Source organism: Panulirus ornatus, chromosome 2 (assembly GCF_036320965.1).
Source record: "Panulirus ornatus isolate Po-2019 chromosome 2, ASM3632096v1, whole genome shotgun sequence".
Lineage (NCBI taxonomy): Eukaryota > Metazoa > Arthropoda > Malacostraca > Decapoda > Palinuridae > Panulirus > Panulirus ornatus.
The window spans coordinates 79,820-97,074 of record NC_092225.1 but is presented as its reverse complement, the minus strand read 5'-3'; the positions used below and the strand labels follow the sequence as shown (position 1 = coordinate 97,074).

Here is a 17,255-nt window from a genome sequence, read left to right as displayed (position 1 = left end):
CCTCATGTGTGCGAGGTAGCGCTAGGAAAAAATAACAAACAAAAAATTCAAAGAGCTGATCATGACTCCACAGGGCATTGAATGCAGAGGCTTATGGAAATTCTCTTTAGTGGTTGAGATTTCTGAGAGTGGTGAGGGTTGCTATAGCTATTTTTAATACCAACAAGAGGCAGGAAACTTGTCACTGTAGTCCATCTCAAGGGAATGTGTGAATTTGTCAGTAGACTTTTAAGAGTTATCGTAATATTGTACAAGTATATTTACGTAGTATTTTTGAGTGTATGACAAGCATGATGTATTATGTTACTGTGGATATGAATAACATAAGTTAATTTTGCATTTTAGATATGAGTAATTTTTCTTTATTTTTCCCTTTATATTTTACTACAAGCTCCTTATGATATTTTTCTTGCTTCTCTTTCAGCATCAGCTCCATAATTCTGTTAGTGCTACAGCTGCTTTGTGTTGCCAGTGAAACATGGTGCTTCTCTTTTGTCATCATCATCTTGACACTTCCTATCTCCCTGATTTTGGGGCAGATGTAAGTTGATTTTGAGTACTCATTACAATCATTTATTTTATTGTATTTACCCAGAAAGTATTACTTTGTACTTTAAGGAATATAACCATAGGGGACTCTTTACTATAAATTTGTATCTCCTGTAGGCAGAGCTTTGTATCTTTTGCAGTCAGAGCTTTGAACCTTTTGCAGTCAGAGCCATCAGAGCATCCGAGAAAGTGTTTGTGCTAATGGCTGCATGTGTACAATGGTGAATGTTAGATGATCCCGGCATTGTGTACATCATAGCATCTTTCTCAGTTCTTGCTCTCAGTTACCAATTAGAAAGCGCTCCTTATTCAAGAGAATTTAACAAATTTTCATGCTGGATTAAACCGTTTTTCTATTAAACCCCAAAGAAGATGACGAGCAAGAGGAAAAACCCATCACATGGTGATCAATCTACCAAGAAGCTGAGGAAGATGCTCAATTTGGAATTGAAAATGAAGGTAATCACTTGGGATGAAGGAGAAAAAATAGTTAATGTAATTGCACTTGATTTACATTTGTTCCATTTGATGGTCTCCACAATTTTAAAGGACAAAGAAAAAATATGTGAAGCAGGGAAATGTTTGGTAAGTATGAAGTCTATGATAATGACAAAACAACGACAAGGGCCTATCCACGAAATGGAAAAGTTGTTGTTGCTGTGGATGGAAGATCAAATTAAAAAACATGTACCACTAAGTTTACTAACAATTCAGAAGGCTAGAAGTCTTTTTGGGACTTTGAAGGAGTGAGTGAGAGAGGATGACATCGAGAGCTTCGCAGCAAGTACTTTGAAGGAGTGAGTGAGAGAGGATGACATCAAGAGCTTACATCAAGAGCTTCACAGCAAGTCGTGATTGGTTCAGTAGCTTTGAAAGAAGAAATAGCTTGCACAATGTTTGAGTCATAGGTGAAGCAGCAATTGCTGATGAAGGAGCTGCTAAGAAGGTCATTGAAATGTTGGATGAATCAATTAACGAACTAAAGAATCTTAAATAAAAGGTAAGAAGAAACTACAGAATCATATAATAAAGCTGGTTAATGAATAGTGAGATAATCATGATAGAAATTTAGTAGGATAAAAGAATACTGTGTGGGTATACAAATTCTACATGCCATGCTGACACACGTCCAACTTACGTCCATTTTGAGATACTAACGTTCAGTCAGAATGGAGCTTGGACGTATATCAGGAGCATCTGTATATTCATATATTATTTTTTGTTGTTTGCTGATCAGACAGCGATGGTGGCTGATTCGGGCAAGAAACTGCTGAAGTTGGTGACTGAGTTTGGTAAAGTGTGTGAAAGAAGAAAGCTGAGAGTAAATGTGAATAAGAGCAAGGTTATTAGGTTCAGTAAGGGTGAGGGACAAGTTAATTGGGAGGTAGGTTTGAGTGGAGAAAAACTGGAGGAAGTGAAGTGTTTTAGATATCTGGGAGTGGACTTAGCAGCAGATGGAACAATGGAAGCGGAAGTGAGTCACAGGGTAGTGGAGGGGGCGAAAGTTCTGGGAGTGTTGAAGAGTGTGTGGAAGATGAGAACGTTATCTTAGAGAGCAAAAATGGGTATGTTTGAAGGAATAGTGGTTCCAGCAATATTATATGTTGCGAGGCATGGGCTGTTGATAGGGTTGTGTGGAGGAGGATGGATGTGTTGGAAATGAAATGTTTGAGGACAATATGTTGTGTGAGGTGGTTTGATCGAGTAAGTAATGAAAGGGTTAGAGAGATGTTTGGTAATGAAAAGAGTGTGGTTGAGAGAGCAGAAGAGGGTGGATTGAAATGGTTTGGTAACATGGAGAGAATGAGTGAGGAGAGATTGACAAAGAGGATATATGTGTCAGAGGTGGAGGGAACAAGGAGAAGCAGGAGACCAAATTGGAGTTGGAAGGATGGAGTGAAAAAGATTTTGAGTAATCGTGGCCTGAACATACAAGAGGGTGAAAGACATGCAAGGAATAGAGTGAATTTGAATGATGTGGTGTACCGTGGTGGACGTGCTGTCAATGGATTGAACCAGGGCATGTGAAGCATCTGAGGTAAACCATGGAAAGTTCTGTGGGGCCTGGATGTTGAAAGGGAGCTGTGGTTTCAGTGTATTCCACATGACAACTAGAGACTGAGTATGAACGAATGTGGCCTTTTTCCTGTCTTTTTTTAGTGCTACCTCTCTGGGGGAGATGCTATTTTGTGTGTGGTGGGGTGGCAATTGGAAAGGATGAAGGCAGCAAGTATGAATATGTACATGTGTATACATGTATATGTATTCCTATGAGTCCATGGGGAAAATGGAACACGATAAGTTCCCAAGAGCACTTTCGTGTAATAATTACATCATCAGGGGAGACACGAGAGAAATATAATAGTCAGTTGATATACAACGAAGAGAGGTAGCTAGGAGCCATTTGGTAAACATGCTATTGTCCAAGACAGACAACGAGCGTATCAAAAACTTATGTGGACGAGAAGGTGAATTGTTTACAAATTTTATCAACAATAAAGTTTTCCAATTTGTATAGACCATCTCTAATATTGATTATAATTCCTTGTGTATCTAATAATAGAAGATTCAGTGATATTTCTTGTGGTAATAGAGTTAATAACTGAGATGGCGTTACTCCAGTCAGTACAATTATCATAGTTTTTAACGAGATTAAACAAGGCATTTGATTCTCCCATTCATGTACTATATTTATTTTGCTTAAGTCTAACAGAAAGATCCTTACCAGTCTGCCCAACATAAAATTTATCACAATTTCTACATGGCACTTAATAGATGCACCCAGGAGAATTTTCTGGTGAATTCCTGATATAGATATTCTTTATAGTATTATTGTTGCTGAAGGCAACATTTACATTAAAGGATTTAAGCAACATGGGATGTAAAGTTATTATTAAAAGGGAGAAAGGGAGAACTAAAAGATTCTTAGTGTCAATGGGAGGTTTGGACTGAACTCTATAAAATAATTTCTTTGCTAACTTAAGGGATTTATCAATGAAAGATCAAGGGTGCTTTAACTTAGATCCAATAGAATATATCTTCTCAAACTCATCATCAGTATACTCTGGACTGCAAATACGTAATGCCCTAAGAAACATAGATTGAAATGATTATGATTTAAGTCTGTCATGTTGAGATGAGTAATGATGGATATATGAGCATACATTGGTAGGTTTTCTGAATATGCTAAACTTAAACTTGTTTCCTTGCTTATAGATCATGCAATCTAAAAATGGTAACATACCATTATTTTCATTTTCTACAGTAAATTTGATGGAAGGTACTAAATTGTTAAGTAAAGGGAGAAATTTTTTTTTTTTCTTTTTTTGCTTTGTCGCTGTCTCCCGTGTTTGCGAGGTAGTGCAAGGAAACAGACGAAAGAAATGGCCCAACCCACCCCCATACACATGCCTTGATTCAATCCACTGACAGCACATCAACCCCAGTATACCACATCGCTCCAATTCACTCTATTCTTTGCCCTCCTTTCACCCTCCTGCATGTTCAGGCCCCGATCACACAAAATCTTTTTCACTCCATCTTTCCACCTCCAATTTGGTCTCCCTCTTCTCCTCGTTCCCTCCACCTCCGACACATATATCCTCTTGGTCAATCTTTCCTCACTCATTCTCTCCATGTGACCAAACCATTTCAAAACACCCTCTTCTGCTCTCTCAACCACGCTCTTTTTATTTCCACACATCTCTCTTACCCTTACGTTACTTACTCGATCAAACCACCTCACACCACACATTGTCCTCAAACATCTCATTTCCAGCACATCCATCCTCCTGCGCACAACTCTATCCATAGTCCACGCCTCGCAACCATACAACATTGTTGGAACCACTATTCCTTCAAACATACCCATTTTTGCTTTCCGAGATAATGTTCTTGACTTCCACACATTCTTCAAGGCTCCCAGAATTTTCGCCCCCTCCCCCACCCTATGATCCACTTCCGCTTCCATGGTTCCATCCGCTGCCAGATCCACTCCCAGATATCTAAAACACTTCACTTCCTCCAGTTTTTCTCCATTCAAACTCACCTCCCAATTGAATTGACCCTCAACCCTACTGTACCTAATAACCTTGCTCTTATTCCCATTTACTCTTAACTTTCTTCTTTCACACACTTTACCAAAGTCAGTCACCAGCTTCTGCAGTTTCTCACATGAATCAGCCACCAGCGCTGTATCATCAGCAAACAACAACTGACTCACTTCCCAAGCTCTCTCATCCCCAACAGACTTCATACTTGCCCCTCTTTCCAAAACTCTTGCATTCACCTCCCTAACAACCCCATCCATAAACAAATTAAACAACCATGGAGACATCACACACCCCTGCCACAAACCTACATTCACTGAGAACCAATCACTTTCCTCTCTTCCTACACGTACACATGCCTTACATCCTCGATAAAAACTTTTCACTGCTTCTAACAACTTGCCTCCCACACCATATATTCTTAATACCTTCCACAGAGCATCTCTATCAACTCTATCATATGCCTTCTCCAGATCCATAAATGCTAAATACAAATCCATTTGCTTTTCTAAGTATTTCTCACATACATTCTTCAAAGCAAACACCTGATCCACACATCCTCTACCACTTCTGAAACCACACTGCTCTTCCCCAATCTGATGCTCTGTACATGCCTTCAGAAATATTTGTAAATTTTCATTTGTTGGCCAAACACAAACATCATCTACATACCTAAACCAAATTGTATTAGAAGGTAAGATATCCTTTAGTAATTTTGTTTAAAAAGATTCCATATAAGATTACTTAGTACAGGTGAAAGAGGGTTACCCATTGCCATACCAAATTTTTGAGCATAATAGTCTACATTGAATTGAAATACACAGTCTTTTATACACAATTTTACCAGTTCAATGAAAATAGACTTTGAGACAGGTATTGAATATCATCCAAGACATCAAATAGATATTCTAAAAGGTCAACTAGAACTTTTGTGAAAAGTGAGGAAACATCAAAGCTGACAAGTTTGAAATCAAAATTAACATTGACATTGTTAAGCTTGTTAACTAAATCTACATTGTTCATGATATTAGAATTTGATATCTTACCCACTAAAGGGCTTAATAAAGAAACTAAACATTTTGACAATTTATATGTGATGGAGCCTACTGAACTCACTATAGGTCTTGCTGGAAAAGTTTGTTTATGTGTTTTGATAAGTCCATACACATATGGCAATAAAGGGGACAAAGATGAAAAACTTTTGATAAGAGAACTATTACCTTTCAACAACAACTTCAGTTCTTTATTAAATGGGAATTAACTGCTTCTAGGGGATTCTTACTGAGTTTAGAATATGTTGTGTCATCGTTTAGAATTTAAATCCTTTATTGTTAATGTTGCCTTCAGCTACAATAATACTATAAAGAATATCTATATCAGGAATTCACCAGAAAATTTTCCGGGGTGCATCTATAAAGTGCCATGTAGAAATTGTGGTAAGTTTTATGTTGGGCAGACTGGTAAGGATCTTTCTGTTACACTTAAGCAACAGAAATATAGCATAAGAACAGGACAAGAATCAAATGCCTTGCTTTATGTTGGGCAGACTAGTAAGGATCTTTCTGTTACACTTAAGCAACAGAAATATAGCATAAGAACAGGACAAGAATCAACTGCCTTGCTTAATCATGTTAAAAATTTGATCATTGTATTGACTGGAATAATGCCATCTCAGTTATTGACTTTAACTCTGTTACCACGAGAAATATCATTGAATCTTCTATTATTAGATACACAAAGAATTATTATCTTGATATTAGTGATGGTATATACAAATTGGATAACTTTATTGTTGATAAAATTTGTAAACAATTCACCTTGTCCACATAATAGATTTATGATACACTTGTTGTCTGTTTTGGACAATAGCATGTTTACCAAATGGCGTCCTAGCTACGTCTCTTTGTTGTATATCAATTGACTGTTATATTTCTCGTGTCTTCCCTGATGATGTGATTATTACACGAAAGTGCACTTGGGAACTTAAAGTGTTTCATTTTCCCCGTGGACTCAGAGGAATATACTTGATCACGCTCAGAATTGTGATCCTTTCCAACACGTATATGTATGTGTATGTATACGTATGTATTTGCTGAAATGTATAGGTATGTATATGTGCGTGTGTGGGCGTTTATGTATATACGTGTGTATGTGGATGGCTTGGGCCTTTCCTCATCTGTTTCCATGCGCTTCTTCGCTAATGCAGGAGACGGCGATTAATTATGATAAATTAGAAAAAATTTTTCATACATATTCAACATTTCCCACATTAGCAAGGTAGCATCAACAACAAAGGACTTAGCTTTAGAGGGAAATCCACACTTTTCCCCCTTCTCTCTCCATTTCAAGATCTTACCAGCTGGTCAAAATGGAGCTCAGATGTGTCAAGAGCATTTGTGGTTTGATCAAGTAAGTAATGAAAGGGTAAGGGAGATGTGTGGAAATAACATGAATGTGGTTGAGAGAGCATAAGATGTGTTGAAATGGTTTGGACATATGGAGAGAATGAGTGAGGAGAGATTGACAAAGAGGATGTATGTGTCAGAGACGGAGGGAACAAGGGGAAACGGAAGACCTAATTGGAGGTGGAAGGATGGAGTGAAAAAGATTTTGGGTCATTGGAGCCTGAGCATACAGAATGATGAGAGGTGTGCAAGGAATAGAGTGAATTGGAACGATGTAGTATACTAGGGTATAAGTTTGTTGAGTATTCCTGGTAAGTTATATGGGAGGGTATTGATTGAGAGGGTGAAGGCATGTACAGAGCATCAGATTGGGGAAGAGCAGTGTGGTTTCAAAAGTGGTAGAGGATGTGTGGATCAGGTGTTTGCTTTGAAGAATGTATGTGAGAAATACTTAGAAAAGCAAATGGATTTGTATGTAGCATTTATGGATCTGGAGAAGGCATTTGATAGAGTTGATAGAGATGCTCTGTGGAAGGTACTAAGAGTATATGGTGTGGGAGGCAAGTTGTTAGAAGCAGTGAAAAGTTTTTATCGAGGATGTAAGGCATGTGTACGTGTAGGAAGAGAGGAAAGTGATTGGTTCTCAGTGAATATGGGTTTGCGGCAGGGGTGTGTGATGTCTCCATGGTTGTTTAATTTGTTTATGGATGGGGTTGTTAGGGAGGTGAATGCAAGAGTTTTGGAAAGAGGGGCAAGTATGAAGTCTGTTGTGGATGAGAGAGCTTGGAAGTGAGTCAGTTGTTGATCGCTGATGATACAGCGCTGGTGGCTGATTCATGTGAGAGACTGCAGAAGCTGGTGACTGAGTTTGGTAAAGTGTGTGAAAGAAGAAACTTAAGAGTAAATGTGAGTAAGAGCAAGGTTATTAGGTACAGTAGGGTTGAGGGTCAAGTCAATTGGGAGGTGAGTTTGAATGGAGAAAAACTGGAGGAAGTAAAGTGTTTTAGATATCTGGGAGTGGATCTGGCAGCGGATGGAACCATAGAAGCGGAAGTGAATCATAGGGTGGGGGAGGGGGCGAAAATCCTGGGAGCCTTGAAGAATGTGTGGAAGTCGAGAACATTATCTCGTAAAGCAAAAATGGGTATGTTTGAAGGAATAGTGGTTCCAACAATGTTGTATGGTTGCGAAGCGTGGGCTATGGATAGAGTTGTGCACAGGAGGGTGGATGTGCTGGAAATGAGATGTTTGAGGACAATGTGTGGTGTGAGGTGGTTTGATGGAGTGAGTAACGTAAGGGTAAGAGAGATGTGTGGAAATAAAAAGAGCGTGGTTGAGAGAGCAGAAGAGGGTGTTTTGAAATGGTTTGGGCACATGGAGAGGATGAGTGAGGAAAGATTGACCAAGAGGATATATGTGTCGGAGGTGGAGGGAACAAGGAGAAGAGGGAGACCAAATTGGAGGTGGAAGGATGGAGTGAAAAAGATTTTGTGTGATCGGGGCCTGAACATGCAGGAGGGTGAAAGGAGGGCAAGGAATAGAGTGAATTGGAGCGATGTGGTATACCGGGGTTGACGTGCTGTCAGTGGATTGAAGCAAGGCATGTGAAGCGTCTGGGGTAAACCATGGAAAGCTGTGTAGGTATGTATATTTGCGTGTGTGGACGTATGTATATACATGTGTATGGGGGGGGGTTGGGCCACTTCTTTCGTCTGTTTCCTTGCGCTACCTTGCAAACGCGGGAGACAGCGACAAAGTATAATGAAATATAATAATATTTTTTTTTTTGCCGCTGTCTCCTGCGTTTGCGAGGTAGCGCAAGGAAACAGACAAAAGAAATGGCCCAAGCCACCCCCATACACATGTATATACATACATGTCCACACACGCAAATATACATACCTATACATCTCAATGTACACATATATATATACACACACAGACACATACATATATACCCATGCACACAATTCACACTGTCTGCCTTTATTCATTCCCATCGCCACCTCACCACACATGGAATACCATCCCCCTCCCCCCTCATGTGTGCGAGTTAGCGCTATACATATGTATATACAGAGGGGTGTACTATGATTTCCCCTGATCATGCTCTTTTATTAGATTCTGTTTGGTCATTCCAGTTGTGAATGTGAGATAGATAAACAAGTGTGTAAACAAGTGGTAGAAATTTCTTTATGCACATACAGGTATTTCCAGTGATACTTTTGATCTTTTTCAGTGTAGTTTTTGTTCGCTGCATCATTTTTATCCATCACGTGAAGAGATTTGTGTCACTATTGAGGGAAATCAGCCAGATTGCCTCAAAATCTGTCCAGTTACTGCTGGAAGTGGATCTCATCACTAAGGGATTTGTATTGTGAGTATTAATTCATCTGGTATGTTTTGCTTACACAAAATTCAGTGTTCTTTGAATTAGTTGTAGATGAGCTACAGAAAGAGGTGAAAAGCTCTGAATCAGCCCATACTGATAGACATTAGACATTATTGCTTTCAAGTATTTGTATCAGACTGAGAATAGCAGGATTGAATAGTCTTTTGAAAGATGCAGTGAGGAAGCAAAAGAAGTTCAGAGTAAGAAACTTGTTTAAAGAGATGTAAAGGAGTACTGCTTTGATATTGCATTTGAGATGATGAATGCAGCTTGCTAAGTGATGATATTGTGAATGCAAACAGCTTACAAAATATTTAAAAGTTGTATAATGATAAAGAAAATTAAAGAGATGAGGCTCCACAGGTTAAGAACTCTCTCCCCATACTGCAGAAGTGGTTACATTGAAGTGCCAGGTATCCAGTTCAGTTGGGACTAGACTCTAACTGGTTGAGTGATAGGCACTCAACAACTAGGGAGGTATTTTACCCTCCTGGTTATTGGGAGGGTTAGTGACATCTGCTTAGTGAACCAGCTTTTAAGTAGTTGTCAAGTTGCACTTGACTCAGGTAGCTGTCTTTACTTTCTGCCTCACTGACATTTTGACTACTGGCATTCTGTCCACAAACATACAGTTTCCCCTCGTCATATATAACACTTGACAACACTTAACTCACACTGCTCATTCTTCATAACTTTGGATTCTCTTGCAGTGAGCATTATGTGCTAGCCCTGCCTTTTGGCAAAATGGTAGTATTAGATAGAAGTAGTAGGTAGGAACATTTTGGCAGGAGCATTAGGTAGTAGTAGTTGGAAAGAGTATGAGATAGAAGTAATGGGTAGGAACATTAGTTAGGATCCTTTGCAAACACTGCACTAGACTTGCTGTCTGCCAGTGGCCTCTTAAGGGTGAGGCACTAAATGCTAAGAAGCGGTGCTGGAGTTCACTAGTTATGGAGACCCAATTGCTGTTGCTATCCCATTGAGGGAGTTTCATTTGAATAGATAGATGTATATTTTTATTATACTGTAAACATGAGAAAACACAACTTATTCATACAGATTGTTAAACATATGTATGAGTGTATTTTGTTGTAATGAAGTACTGCATAAGACAAAGAAAAAATTATTTGAATTATAAAGTACATTATAGTTATTACAAATGTGTGGGTTAGGGGAAAGGTAGCCAAGTGCAGGTGTTTCATTTGTATGAGAGGAGGATTGGATGTTATCAGGAGGGATGAAGGGATGTGTTTTTGCCTGATGGTAAAAAGTGCTGCTGTGAATAGGTACAAGGCTTTGGGTAGTGCTGACAAGTGAAATGTTTTTTGTTAGTTTTAGCAGTCAGATGAAATTGAGGTGTTCATGGACTATGAGGAATGCTAAAGAGATTGTTATGTACTTCAGTAAGCATATCCTGCCATACACACAGACAGGCAGACAAAGACAGAAACATCAACTGACTGCTATGTTTCAGGGAAAGACTAAAAACTTTAAGGTTGCCCTTATTGGAAGAGGAAAGGGTTCGGGATGGCCTGTTTATAACCTTTAGGTTTTTGAAGCAGATTGATTTCATGGATAATGAACAGTTCCTTAAGGTATGTAGGGATAGAGCAATCAGAGGGCATAACATGAAAGTATGGAAAAAATTTGTAAAAAAAGATGTAAAGAAGTGCTTTTATAGTGTAAGAGTGGTAGATGAATGGAATAGAATGATTGAAGACATTGTTGATGCAGACAGTATGATAGTGAATGTTCAAGAGATGGGACCTCACATGTATAAAACTCCTTCCCCATACTGTGCAAACAGTTAATGACATTAAGGAATTACAAACAGAGAGACAGACAAAAATCCAACCAACCAACTCTCAGGCTGACTCACCCACCTACTACACAGAAAGGCCAGGAATATTAGATGATGGTGAAGTCAGACTGAAAATAATGTATGAATTTGTAGATGGATAAATGTAAATGGCAAGATGCAATTTAAAGATCATATTAGGGAAAATGCACCTGATATTTTTTGAGTTGTGGAAACAAGTCTTGCAGCTCCGACAAGATCTCACCTCTTCTGTACAGAAGGGTGTAAGATAGCATGGAAGGAAAGAGAAAACAAAGGGAGAGGGGAAGAAGGATTGGCCCTCCTAATAAAAGATAGCATAAAATTTTGGAAATAGTGGAAGATGGCTTATTAGACTGTTCGAAAGGGAAGAGTAACTGTGGGAAGTGCAGAAATACACAATGATAATAATGAAGAATATCCCTGGGATACAAAAGAAAGAATACTTCCCTCGTATTCCCTTGCATGTCTTAGAAGGTTAATAAAGGGGTTGGGAGCAGGGGGCTGGAAACCCCCTCCTCCTTGTATTTAAATTTCTAAAAATGGAAACAGAAGAAGGAGTCAAATGAGGAGTGCTCATCCTCCTCGAAGGCTCAGATTGGGGTGTCTGAATGTGTTTGGATGTAACCAAGATGAGAAGAAAGGAGGGATAATTATTATATTTGAGGAAAGAAGCCTGGATGTTTAGGCTCTAAGTGAAATGAAGCTCAAGGGTAAAGGGGAAGAGTGGTTTGAGAAAGTCTTGGGAGTAAAGTCACGGACTGGTGAGGGGACAAGAGCTAAGGAAGGAGTGGCACTACTCCTGAAGCAGGAGTTGTGGGAGTATTTGATAGAGTGTAAGAAAGTGAATTCTAGATTGATGTAGGTAAAACAGAAAGGGGATGGAGGGAGATGGGTGATTATTGGTGTCTATGCACCTGGTCATGAGAAGAAAGATCATGAGAGGCAAGTGTTTTAGGAGCAGGTAAGTGAGTGTGTAAGCAGCTTTGATGCACAAGATCGGGTTATAGTGATGGATGCTTTGAATGCGAAGGTGAGTAATGTGGCAGTTGAGGGTATAATTGGTGTGCATGGGGTGTTCAGTGTTGTAAATGGAAATGGTGAAGAGCTTATGAATTGTGTGCTGAAAAAGGACTGGTGATTGGGAATATCCGGTTTAAAAATAGATATATACATAAGTATACATATGTGAGTAGGAGAGATAGTCGAAGGGCATTACTGGATTACGTGTTAATTGACAGGCATATAAAAGAGTGACTTTTGAATGTTAATGTGGTGAGAGGGGCAGCTGGAGGGATGTCTGATCACTATCTTGTGGAGGCAAAGGTGAAGATTTGTAGAGGTTCTCAGAAAATAAGAAAGAATGTTGGGGTGAAGAGAGTGGTGAGAGTAAGTGATATTGGAAAGGAGACTCGCTTGAGGAAGTACCAGGAGAGATTGAGTGTAGAATTCCAAAAGGTGAGAGCAAATGACATGAGGGGAGTAGGGGAGGAATGGGATGTATTTAGGGAAGCAATGATGGCTTGTTCAAAAGATGCATGTGGTAATGAGAAAGGTGGGAGGTGGTGCAGATTTGAATGATAGTGAGTGGTGGGATGAAAAAGTAAAGTTGTTAGTGAAAGTAGGGAAGTAGTGCAAATGACTGAGAGATATATAAAAGAAAGTGGTAGGAGGTCCAGAGAAAGGTGCAAGAAGCGAAAAAGAGGGCAAATGAGAGTTGGGGTGAGAATGTATCGTTTTATTTTAGGGAGAATTAAAAGGTGTTTTGGAAGGTGGTAAATAATGGGTATAAAACAAGAGAATAAGTGGGAACATCAGTGAAGGGGGAGATTATGACAGGTAGTGATGAAGGGAGGAGATGGAGTGAGTATTTTGAAGGTTTGTTGATTGTTTGATGATAGAAAGGTAGATATAGGGTGTTTTATTCAGGATGGTGTGCGAAGTGAGAGGGCCAGGGAGATTGGCTTAGTAAAGAGAGAAGAGAGGCTTAAGTTTGTTGAGTATTCCTGGGAAATTATGTGAGAGGGTATTGATTTAGAGGGTAAAGGCATGTACAGAGCATCTGATTGGGAAAGAGCATTGTGGTTTCAGAAGTGGTAGAGGGTGTGTGGATCAGGTGTTTGCTTTGAAGAATGTATGAGAGAAATACTTAGAAAAACGGATGGATTTGTTTGTAGCATTAATGGATCTGGAGAAGGCATATGATGGTGTTGATAGAGATGCTTTGTGGAAGGTTTTAAGCATATATGGTGTGGGAGGTAAGTTGCTAGAAGCAGTGAAAAGATTTTAGCAAGGATATAAGGCATGTGTACAAGTAGGAAGAGAGGAGAGTGATTAGTTCCCAGTGAAAATCGGTTTGCATCAGGGGTGTGTGATGTCCCTTTGGTTGTTTAATTCCTTTATGGATGGGGTGGTTAGGGAGGTGAATGCAAGAGTTTTGGAAAGAGGGGCATGCAGTCTGTTGTGGATGAGAGAGCTTGGGAAGTGAGTCAGTTGTTGTTTGCCGATGATACAGCTGTAGAGGCTGATTCATGTGAGAAACTGCACTTGTTGGTGACTGAGTTTGGAAAAGTGTGTGAAAGGAGAAAGTTGAGAGTAAATGTGAATAAAAGCAAGGTTATTAGGTTTAGTAGAGCTGAGCGACAAGTTGATTAGGATGTAAGTTTGAATGGAGAAAAATTGGAAGTGAAGTTTTTTAGATATAAGGGAGTGGACTTAGCAGCGGATGGAACCATGGAAGTGTCACAGGATGGGGGAAGGGGGCGAACGTTCTGTGAGCGATGAAGAATGTGTGGAAGGAGAGAACATTATCTCAGAGAGCAAGAATTGGGTATGTTTGAAGAAATAGTAGTTCCACCGATGGTATATGTTTGTGAGGCATGTGTTATAGATAGGGTTGTATGGAGGAGGATGGATGTGTTGGAAATGAAATGTTTGAGGGCAATATGTGGTGTGAGGTGGTTTGATGGAGTAAGTCATGAAAAGGTAAGAGAGATGTGTGGAAATAAAAAGACTATGGTTGAGAGAGTAGAAGAGGGTGGGTTGAAATGGTTTGGACATATGGAGAGAATGAGTGAGGAAATATTGACAAAGAGGATATATGTGTTAGAGGTAAAGAGAACAAGAAGTGGGAAACCAAATTGGAGGTGGAAGGATGGAGTGAAAAAGATTTTGAGTGATCAGGGTCTGAACATACAGGAGGATGATAGGCTTGCAAGGAATAGAGTGAATTGAAACAATGTGGTATACCGGGGTCGACTTGCTGTCAGTGGACTGAACCAGGGTATGTGAAGTGTCTGGGGTAAACCATGGAAATGTCTGTGAAGCATGGATGTGGACAGGGAGCTGTGGTTTCGGTGCATTACACATGGCAGCTAGAGACTGAGTGTGAACGAATGTGGCCTTTTTTTTTTCTGTTTTCCTGGCACTTCCTTGCAGAAGCGGGGGTTAGCGATGCTATTTTCTGTGTGGTGGGGGTAGCAACAGGAATGGATGAAGTCAAGCAAGTATGAATATGTACGTGTATATATGTATATATCTGTGTATGTATATGTTGATGTTTTTTTTGTTTTTTTTTTATACTTTGTCGCTGTCTCCCGCGTTTGCGAGGTAGCGCAAGGAAACAGACGAAAGAAATGGCCCAACCCTCCCCATACACATGTACATACACACGTCCACACACGCAAATATACATACCTACACAGCTTTCCATGGTTTACCCCGGACGCTTCACATGCCTTGATTCAATCCACTGACAGCACGTCAACCCCTGTATACCACATCGCTCCAATTCACTCTATTCCTTGCCCTCCTTTCACCCTCCTGCATGTTCAGGCCCCGATCACACAAAATCCTTTTCACTCCATCTTTCCACCTCCAATTTGGTCTCCCTCTTCTCCTCGTTCCCTCCACCTCCGACACATATATCCTCTTGGTCAATCTTTCCTCACTCATTCTCTCCATGTGCCCAAACCATTTCAAAACACCCTCTTCTGCTCTCTCAACCACGCTCTTTTTATTTCCACACATCTCTCTTACCCTTACGTTACTTACTCGATCAAACCACCTCACACCACACATTGTCCTCAAACATCTCATTTCCAGCACATCCATCCTCCTGCGCACAACTCTATCCATAGCCCACGCCTCGCAACCATACAACATTGTTGGAACTACTATTCCTTCAAACATACCCATTTTTGCTTTCCGGGATAATGTTCTCGACTTCCACACATTTTTCAAGGCTCCCAAAATTTTCGCCCCCTCCCCCACCCTATGATCCACTTCCGCTTCCATGGTTCCATCCGCTGACAGATCCACTCCCAGATATCTAAAACACTTCACTTCCTCCAGTTTTTCTCCATTCAAACTCACCTCCCAATTGACTTGACCCTCAACCCTACTGTACCTAATAACCTTGCTCTTATTCACATTTACTCTTAACTTTCTTCTTCCACACACTTTACCAAACTCCGTCACCAGCTTCTGCAGTTTCTCACATGAATCCGCCACCAGCGCTGTATCATCAGCGAACAACAACTGACTCACTTCCCAAGCTCTCTCATCCCCAACAGACTTCATACTTGCCCCTCTTTCTAAGACTCTTGCATTTACCTCCCTAACAACCCCATCCATAAACAAATATGTATATATATGTATATGTGCATGTATGGGCATTTATGTATTTATGTGTATATGAGTGGATGGGCCATTCTTCATCTGTTTCCTGATGCTACCTTGCTGACGCGGGAAACAGTGATTAAGTATAATAGATAAATGAATAAATAGATAATGAAGAAGCAGTTAGAATAGTTACAAAGCAATGAAACATGTGCTTCACAGAGATGATATATTAATAATGATGGTTCCATTAAGAGGTGTAGTAGGGGGCTCAGATTCTTATGATGACAGAGAGATATGGAGACAAGTTTTTAGAGTGTATACGTGAAAATTCCTATACCAGTTGTTCCGAACCTGTGTGTTCGTTGTGTCTGTGTTATAGAAAATTGTATGCTTAGGTAAGCCACATGGTGATTTGGGTGGTCCCGAGACATTCATCGGCCGGTCTCACATATACCTGGGATCTCACACATCTCACGCCAGGTGGCCAAATTAGCTATGCAGTGTGCAGTCAGCTACTAATCATTCTTCAGGTAACATTGTCAAGTGACCCAGGGTCAGCCTCGATGTCATCCCTGGGAAAGGTTGCTCACCCATCTTGGTTGCGTCGTCAGAGATGTAGGGCTGGGCCTTTAGACAGTATAAGAGCCAGACCTTAGACCTCGAGCCAATCATGTTGGGACGGGGGGTGTGACAGTCAGTCTTTTGACCAATCGAAAGTAATCGTGGTCGTTCTTCCCCTATCGTATCTGCCATGGTAAGTCAGGGAGGGGCTGACCGCTCTGGGTTGGCTGCCCCTCTTGATGAAAGCCCCTGATGACAGTCCAGTTGTGATTTTTTCAGTTTCAGCTATCCCATGCCCAGCAGGTAATGTAGGTTTTCCTTGTCTCAACCCTTTAGCCACTGCAGCTCACTGCTGCCCTAGATTGTAAGATGTTTGATTATGTCATGTTGGGTCTGAGTGCAACAGTGTATTATAACTTTTCATAGAATTGCCCAACGAATAAGTGTACCATGTGTCGTGTTTCTATAGTCACATTGTCACAAAGATAAGAGATCTCCTGGTTTGAAATCTTACCTGGAATACGGACTGCTGAATGTTAAGTGTTAATGAAAGTGTTTGTACCTGATTAATGTGCTTTTGTTATCTTGTACTCTTTATTTCTTATACTATATGTAGATTTAACCCTGGTGTTTGGTTTTATTCCGTAACATTAAGATAGCATTATCCAATGTGCATAACAAAGAAATTGTTGACCCAGCTAGGTTAGTAACAAATAAAATTGGCATCCCTTGCCAGAGGCTCCTAGTAGTTGTAGCATATAATTACTGTCCTTGCCAGGATTTGTAACATATATTTGGCAACCTTGCCAGACTTTGACTGTAAGATATGATTGGTGACC

At 40.1% G+C, this 17,255-nt stretch overlaps 1 protein-coding gene across 2 annotated transcripts in view; it reads left to right on the top strand.

The window, feature by feature from the left end:
• Positions 1–16,280, top strand: part of LOC139753297 (uncharacterized) — a 138,768-nt gene extending 122,488 nt beyond the window's left edge. The window contains exons 4-6 of one of the 2 annotated variants that reach the window (XM_071669598.1): positions 425–541; positions 9,243–9,380; positions 16,251–16,280. In XM_071669598.1, the coding sequence (XP_071525699.1) occupies positions 425–541; positions 9,243–9,380; positions 16,251–16,254 (259 nt within the window). In that variant the 3' untranslated portion in view covers positions 16,255–16,280. The remainder of the gene's footprint in view (positions 1–424; positions 542–9,242; positions 9,381–16,250) is intronic. The other variant, XM_071669588.1, reaches the window with a different exon arrangement.
• The last annotated feature ends 975 nt before the right edge of the window (positions 16,281–17,255 follow it).